Raw genomic sequence first — 8498 nt, 5'->3', positions numbered from 1 at the left:
CCAGTACGTGCGCTCATTGGCGCCCCTTCAGCTGGTGGCGCCCTAGGCGACCGCCTAGCTCGCCTATGGCTAGAAACGGCTCTGGTTGTGGGGTAGATGCGTATCATATGTAGGCGAAAACTGCGTATCATATGCACACCAACAAATTGCGTAACTTATGCACGCAAAAACCGGGTATTATATGCACGCCAAACACATGCGTATCATATGCACGCCAAACACATGAGTATAATATGCACGACAAACTAAAAGTGTCAGTACGTGCGCTCATTGGCGCCCCTTCAGCTGGTGGCGCCCTAGGCGACCGCCTAGCTCGCCTATGGCTAGAAACGGCTCTGGTTGTGGGGTAGATGCGTATCATATGTAGGCGAAAACTGCGTATCATATGCACACCAACAAATTGCGTAACTTATGCACGCAAAAACCGGGTATTATATGCACGCCAAACACATGCGTATCATATGCACGCCAAAGTCCATTTTTGCGTATCAATACCACGAGTTTTCGTTTTTATTTGGTGTACTATTTATACGCATTTTCATGAGACCGAGCTCTTCAAAACATACCTAACCAGCATATGCAGTTTTTTTTCAACAGGGTACTGTCACTGCTGTAAACAGATCCTCTCAGACAACATAGACTGAAACTTAACATCAGAGTGTATATCTTCTGAGCTTACTACAATTACAGATTAAACATGTGACCCTATTTATTCTGTAGGTCTATATAGATTGACATTATTCAAAAAGAATGCAACACTGCATTTGACAGACATATTTGACAACATGTGCACTGCTTATGTTTAATATTCTGGGTTACCTTAAAGTCATGGGGAGACACTTTTTATTGACACTGATTTGAGAATAGGTTACCTTTTTGTAAATATGAAACAAAAGGTAAATACATAAAGACTTTTAAATACTCTTTTTGTGGCTTTTCAGCAGTTAAACTGTATCTAAAACAATTAATGAAACAGCAAAGAATAGAGTAATAATGACAACACGTAAAACTAAGTGAAACCTGATGTTTATATAAAAAAAGAAAAACATACTTTGTCTTGAGAACACAGTTCATTATAGTTTACTCTTGCCTGAATATATTCAATTGCGGATTTATTGTTCATTTATTTACCCCAAAGCTATAGCGAAAAAATATTATATTTTGCTTGCAAGACAGAATTCACATGAATTGTCCTAATATGCCTCCTAGACGTTCGAAACACTCTAAATTACTGCTAGAGAAACCAAGAATGTATGACTCAAAAACATTCGGTTATTAGAGTCCTTTGAAAATCATTTTAAAATACAGCCAACGTGACATCTAACCCCAGTGTTTTCTATGAGTCATAACTACAATCAGACATCAGAAAAAAATGGCAAAAGAGAGAAAACTTACAGCGAACATAAATTCAAGTAAATATCACCTACCCACCCGGCTCCAAATCATTTGCGCCTTTCCGCACTGACGCAAAACTCTAAAGAAACAGTCACTTTATCAATAATGCATGATAGCCATAAGCACCAAAAGCCCGCAGTTTTCCGTTAACCTTCAAATCCAGGTACACACCTAGCTGGGCGGAGAGTCCCGTAATCGAGCGCAGGAAGCTGCGCGAGGTGTTTGTGTTCCTCACCTGTGCGCAATACTGTGCAATCAGACGGAACGCGCATGAGACAGTTCATTAATCACCTGTTGCTGAGGTCGCCCTTTTTAGTAGAAGACACGGTTGATGGTTTCTGCATGATATACATTAACAAAGATATTAAATAATGGAATGCTTTGAAATAGGGTATGTCTTAGGCTATGGAAATGTGTGTGTTTGAATTAATCATGTGTTGATTTATTTATGATTCTTTTAGGGCTTTATGGGTAATGGTCACTATAATATGCATTCATGCTGATACCTCCGAAGGTAAGCCATGCTATTGGTTTAAACTGTTTTGTGTCAAGTCATGTAATTCATTATTTAATGGACACATTTCTTGATTGCAGATGGAATCCAAGCTGAATGTCTTGGAAATAGAGTACAGTTTATCCTCCCCGGTTCTTTGAGTGCAGGAAGTCCTTTAGAGGTGTATGCAGTCAGTAAGTTAATTATCCATTTGTTTGTGTGCCAATAAGTTAAATACACCCAGGAATCAATTCAGACCTCCTCTGGGTGTTTCAGATAACACGCATACAGTCCTTCTCTCACCTCACCTGGCGGCTCAGTGTGGCTATACACAGAAATCTGATCCTTGGGGGAATACGATAGTGTCAGCTTCCCTACAGAGTTGTTTTGCAGAGAGCCAGGTTTGTGTCTTTTATAAATTAAGCATTCCTTTAACCATCTCTAGTTCTGAAGCTATAGTTTATCATGTAAATAATTTAGAAAATGTGATGTGGGTGTTTAGGAGGGAAAGGATTTGTATTTCTTATTACACAAACCCAACCGTTTTGAATAGGGTGACAAGGAGTTTAAAGTAGCCATGCAGTTTAAACTGTATGAAATCCCCACGCTATCGGAGAAAGTCCATGAAGTGTTCAAGTCCTGCAGTCACGCCATGATTTCACGAGAGATTTTGTGTGAGACGAACTTCATGGAGGCAAGTAACTTCTCCTATTTTCTTTTGAATGTCATATTTTTTTAACTTAAAAAAAAAAAAGTTTAAGTTTGACCAATAGCAGCAGGATAGTTTATAGGATTGATGGCTGTTCATTTTGAAAGAAAATGCTTATCTAATTGGATAATAACTCAAGACTAGTGTTCTAATGTGCCAATGGAGTTGAAGTGTGATATTGCTACCTGCCTGTCCATGCCTGTTTATGTTCTGTCAGGTATCCGTAAGGAATGCGTTACCAGAAATCAAGATTGAACCAGTAAAAGAGTGGGTATGTATAAAAATGTTTTTATTGGTGCTTTGGTATACATCATTTTTACTGGTGTCCCGCACAATTTAAACTACATGAATGACATCTAAAATTGTGTGTTTTTAAGGAGGCGTGTGCTGCTCCTCTTATAAACAATCACACTTGAAGATTTTCACCTGGCAAATAATAAAACAATTTTATTTTTTTTTTAATCCCATACAGTGCATCTAAGGCCCTGTCCACACGAACGCGGTTATTTTTAAAACCGCAGCTTTTTCTACGCGGTTAGGCCGTTCGTCCACACGCAAACGCAGCACCAGTTCACTGGAACCGAACATTTTTTAAAACGCCTGCCAGGGTGAAGATTTTTTTTTGGCTTGTGATGTCGGAGCCTGTGCTGTTATCTCCGCCTACTGGAATCTTTTTCAGGCTTCTGATTGGCCAACATGGCTTTACGGTTGAGATTATATCGCCACCTGTTGGTTTGGCATGCTCTTGACAGTGCTTCATAGTATGCGTTTGCGTTTTCATGTGGATAGTTTTTTTTTTTTTTTAAACGGAAGGAAAAACTCCATTTATAAAAATACCCACATACGTGTGGACATGGCCTTAATCTGCATACTTGCAAACAATGTAGTGGTATTTGTGAAAAGGTTTGTGAGAAATACCTGGATGGTTTACTACTAATGCCAATATTTTTGTGTAGATTTGTATTTAATTTTTTTATGGTCACAAAGTAAGTTCCTTATAAAATAAAGTACCCTCTCAGATGCTATGCGATTCCAAATGCAGCTATAGACTGAAGGAGAAGGTGGGATCCTATTTTGGCCTACCAACTACTAAAAACTCCCTAGCAACTGTATAAGAATGCACTAAAAAATACTTCGCAATGCTAAATAGATTGGCAACTGTATAGTAATGTCCTGGCAACTACCCTAGCATTTGCAAGTTTTGCATGTGCAAGTACCACTTTTTTTTTTTTTTTTTGGTAAGTGGGTCTTTTTCTTTACAGATAACTTCATGATTATCTTTGATACAGAAAAACTGATATTGTCCCTCTTTAACAGCCCACAGTTATACCTAACTTGCAACTTTGGAAAATCCTACTGTACACCCCTGGAGAGAAGGCTTTTGATAAAGATGCCCTACAAGCGATGGGCTACAGTGTTTACAGTTCTCCTACACGACTGGTCATGCGAAGCCCATTCGACATGGCCGAAACCTTTATCCAAAATGTATGAACGGTTTTATGTGCTAGCATATATGATGCATTAATTTCTCTCTAGTGCCTGAAGTATTTTTCCTTGTTAGGTTGACAATGTTGATATGATGGTGTTCAAATCAGTGGTCCTGTTCCGAGACCGCTGGGTCATGACTATTGTGGAGTCAGCAGCTGCCTGTCCAATCAGTGAGACTTCATTCACACACACTTGGGTTATTTTGCCATATTGGTGTTCCACAACTCATATTGTGCTCTGATTTGACTTGACTTAAGATGGAGCTTCTGTTGTGGGTCAGATGATTTATTGGCACGTTCCTCTGCGCATAACTCCTTTGGTGTCATCGGAAGTTGAAATCCTGGAGGTGCACTTGGGCGTTAATGGCAGAAGGTTCACACCTGAAGAGATGGGCAGCCGTAACCATGTCATGGCCATCACAGATTCCCATATCGTTGTTGAGATTCCCATTGGGGCTGCTGATGGATACTACAAGGTTGAGTTTTGAACTGTTTTGCATTTAACTTGAAGATAATGTCTAACACTTTTTTTTTATTTTTTTTTTTTATTATTATTACAGAGTCATGTTCTTAATGACCAGTACCATGTCAGTTACAACATAGAACCCATGCTTGAGCTACTGTGGAAGGAGGGCCTGGATAAGACCTCATATAAGGTCTTGTTCCCCATCACCACCCCTTTGACACCATGGCCGCTCCAAGTTATAGACTGTGAGTGTTGCGTTTAGGACAGAAAGGCTTTCTTTACTTGTACATTTTTCAAGAGAATTGTTTTTGTGACCAGACACTCAGCACAAGCAGAAGGTGTTTGATGTATTGCTGGGTTACTTCCTACCTGATGTGGAGCTGCTGAATATCACCTTTGTCTCTGAATTGCTCACTGTCTCGGAGATCATCAATAAAGGCATTGTCCTGCATGAGCACAGCTTTTCCAACGACACCAAAGCCTTTACTCTCCAGGTTCCCTTCTCTGATCCTCAAGTCCAAATAAAGGTATGCTTTTAATTTGTTTATGTAGCTGTTATCCCAGCTTGTATGGTTTGCCTTGTCTTAAAATGGTTTTATCTGTAATGCAGAATTTTCGCCTTGATGTAACAACCTACACACTTCCTCTTGTCTTTGGTTTCATCATCATGCCTGAACATACGGCATTTGCACGCTCCATAGTACTAGAAGCTTCTTTAGCTGACATTGGTAAGACCTTTAGACTTATTTAAGAGAACTCTGCATGTTGGCTACAAGAGCAGAGCAAAGTCCTGCTCCTGGAGATCTCCCTTTGTGCCAAGGGGTCACTGTTTGGCAAGCTTGTGTGATCCAGGTAGTATATAAATATAATATTGTGGTAATATTGCCTTATGGTTTCATCAGCCAATCAGCAATGGCTTTTTTTCCAGCTCAAGTGTTGTTTACATTGTGTTTGTGGCTCCATTGACTGGGAGGAGCTGCAGTAAACTCTGCACGAAGGCAGATCTCTAGGAGCAGAATTGTGCATACCTGAGATGTTGTGATATTTAACTTTGTATCCCTTTTTCTGCAGTCCTTCCACAAGCAGAAGGAAGTTGCTATGAGGACTACTTCAACATTTATGTAAAATATGGGACCACCCCAAGTTCCCAAATAAAGATCAAACTGGGACAAATGGAGCTGAATAATAAGATGTTGCAGCAATATCAGCATCATTCAAATGAAACCCATTTTGACATTATTGTGCCATTCCTATCCCCGGTTGTGGCTTTTGAGGTATTATTCAGATATTATTCAGATTTCCTGGGTTGCACTAGTAATTAGTTACGCTTACTACAGTATAGTTTACCAGTCATAAGTGATGCCCACACATATTAGAACAGTTGAGTTTTATTTATTTATTTAGTTATTCAAAATTAGTTGTATTTCAAACCCATTTTTTCTTCTCTGTATAACACAACAAATAGAAGTTTTCTAATAATATCTATAGACAATTGGCTACCATCTTCTTAATTCCATTGACTGTTTTTATACCCTTAATTTTCAAGTCTGTTCAGTTGGCTGGAATCATGGGAAGACTTGATGTGGAAATTTACGATTCCTTGAATAACTGGAGTATCAGAGAGTTCTCTCTTGCCTGCCCCTTTTTTGTAAAATTGTCAGGTTGGTTTGTATTTTGCATCACTGTCCTGATAATGTCTTGTTGCCATTTTATAATTGTGAGTTTCTTTATTGTTGTGCCAGAGTGTTTTTCTAATGGTACGATTACTGTGGTACTTCCCAAACTGGAATCGGTACCACATCTTGATCCCGGTGAACTCTCTCTAAGAGACCCGGCCTGCAAACCCTATGACAATGAAGACTACTTTGCTTATTTCCACTTTAATGTCACCAGTTGTGGAACCACACGAAAGGTACAATGAAGACATGCGCATCAAACATTTGCGCAACTATTGTATATGTGACGGTGATTCACATACTGTTTTGCTTGTTCAGTTTGTTGGGGATACCATGATATATGAGAATGAAGTCACCAGGAAGAAAGATGAACCTTTGTCACAAACCTCCGAAAACCCTGAGCCAGAATACAGGTTAGGGGCATTTTTTTTTTCTTTTTTTTTTTTTAACACTTCATATATCACTAAGGTTTGCCCACTGAAACAAGTAGGTAGTTTAAACCTTTAATCCTTAAGTGTTTAACCCATTTTGCAGTTTCCTTTTGTTAAAGTATTGGTGTAAACTTGGTTGCTACAAGTACAAAAATGCCTGAAATGTTAATGAAGTGTTACTGTTTCTATTGAAACTGCTCATTTCAATCAGGTTCATGGTGTCCTGTGTTTATATCGCAAACGCCACCCAAAGCATGAGCTTCGACACGGTTTCACACTTTAAGGAGCCGTACGCAGATGTTGGGAAGGGTGAACTCACTATTAGCCTGAGGCTTTCTAAGGGTATGTAAACTGCTTTAGCGATGCAAGTTACTTCTTTGTCCAGTGTTGTGTTTTTTGGAATAACATGCAATTATGAATCATTCACAAGATACTAACTAGTTTAAGACAAATGCCAGTCAGTCTGAGGAATATGTGGTATAATGTGTTTTTTTTTTTTTTTCTTCGTCCCCAAGATATGGTTTACCGACTCTTCTATCATGATGGTGACTACCCAGTTTTAAAGTTTCTGAAACAGCCCCTCTATTTTGAGGTGGGTATGAATCACTCCAGGGACTCCAGGTTAGCAGTAGCCCTGGGAAACTGTTGGGCGACACTCACCGAGGACAAAGAATCCAAACCTAGATGGGATTTAATAGTTGATGGGTATGTTTGAAGCATTGCATGTGTTTGTGGAGCATTTATACTTGAAGGTTCTAATTCTTCATCTCAACCAGATGTGCCAATCCTAAAGATCCTGAACAGACCATCATCCATCCTGTAGTCGCAGATGAGAGAGTGGACATCCCAGATCACTTCAAAAGATTTGAGGTTAAAACATTTACTTTCACAGAGGATGATGAGAGTTCTAAAAGTGAGAATGCCACATTGGCCCGAAGGGTAAGTTGAAAAGTTTCCAGAATTTGGATGAATACAAATTCTTTAAGAGTCTGATGTCTGCAGTGTTCTTTTCATGTGTACTGTGGATTGAACGGATAACTCTTTAACAGTTCATTTACATTGCACATTTAGGTATTCGTTCATTGTGACGTCGTTATTTGTCATGCCAAGAACACTGCTGATGGGCGTTGTTACAAACAGTGTGAGGCGGCTCAGAATCTGATTGGTAGCAGCTCAAGTCGAGGTAACCATTTCAATTCAATCAGGTGAAAGTGCAGTTTCTCATCTCTGACTGGTCTTACTATTCTACAGTTCGCAGAAGTACAAGCTTTTCAGAGGAAGCTCTGCAGCATGTGTCTATAGGCCCCATTCTGTTGATGTAAACCTGTAAGTTTTACATTTCCAAATTATCACAGGAAATGTACTTTACTAATTCTGAAGGCATCAACACAAGGAGATTTCTGGTTTTGTACACATGGTGCAACATGAAACTCAAATTATGTCATATAGCTGATGCAGATGATGATGTGAATCTGTGGACATTGTGATTAATAAAACCTACCTTGTGAAACTTCCAAAATCATTACACAACTGTCAGTATCTGACACTCTCCCATTGCAATTACATAATGTAGATGCTTTGATTGTCTCAAGCTTAATAAAGCGTTTTAACCCAATCGACTGAGTGGAATTTTATCCTCAAATTCTGAACATATACCACATGACAAAATATTAAGAATGCAGTCATGGCTATGATGTATGTGACTGTTGAAAGCAATTTAATGTATAAATGTAGTGTGTTTTTCTGGACCATTTATATCAAAATAAATGGTGAAAATCGTTGATTCCCCAGATCTTTGGATGAATTTCATATTAATCATTCTGATTCATAATCTAAAATGA

At 39.0% G+C, this 8498-nt stretch overlaps 2 protein-coding genes across 2 annotated transcripts in view; one reads left to right on the top strand and one right to left on the bottom strand.

The window, feature by feature from the left end:
• The window catches only part of LOC107695970 (potassium voltage-gated channel subfamily S member 3-like), a 4384-nt gene extending 2812 nt beyond the window's left edge, over positions 1-1572 (bottom strand). Inside the window, exon 1 of the mRNA XM_016496096.1 lies at positions 1428-1572. The gene's annotated coding sequence lies outside the window, so the exon portion shown is untranslated. The remainder of the gene's footprint in view (positions 1-1427) is intronic.
• Positions 1573-1689: 117 nt separating this feature from the next.
• LOC107695982 (uncharacterized) lies at positions 1690-8272 on the top strand. Its single transcript, XM_016496107.1, has 21 exons — positions 1690-1786; positions 1857-1909; positions 1990-2082; positions 2165-2289; positions 2442-2582; positions 2815-2868; positions 3915-4082; positions 4159-4255; positions 4343-4560; positions 4645-4795; positions 4869-5077; positions 5161-5278; positions 5622-5824; positions 6097-6211; positions 6293-6462; positions 6545-6639; positions 6869-6999; positions 7173-7362; positions 7434-7596; positions 7729-7840; positions 7909-8272. The coding sequence occupies exons 1-21, from the start codon at positions 1767-1769 to the stop codon at positions 7977-7979; spliced, it is 2697 nt and encodes an 898-aa protein (XP_016351593.1). The 5' UTR covers positions 1690-1766; the 3' UTR covers positions 7980-8272.
• The last annotated feature ends 226 nt before the right edge of the window (positions 8273-8498 follow it).

The sequence above is a fragment of the Sinocyclocheilus anshuiensis genome, unplaced genomic scaffold, assembly GCF_001515605.1.
Source record: "Sinocyclocheilus anshuiensis isolate Anshui unplaced genomic scaffold, SAMN03320099.WGS_v1.1 scaffold742, whole genome shotgun sequence".
Taxonomy (NCBI): domain Eukaryota; kingdom Metazoa; phylum Chordata; class Actinopteri; order Cypriniformes; family Cyprinidae; genus Sinocyclocheilus; species Sinocyclocheilus anshuiensis.
This window is presented reverse-complemented; position numbering and strand designations above follow the sequence as displayed.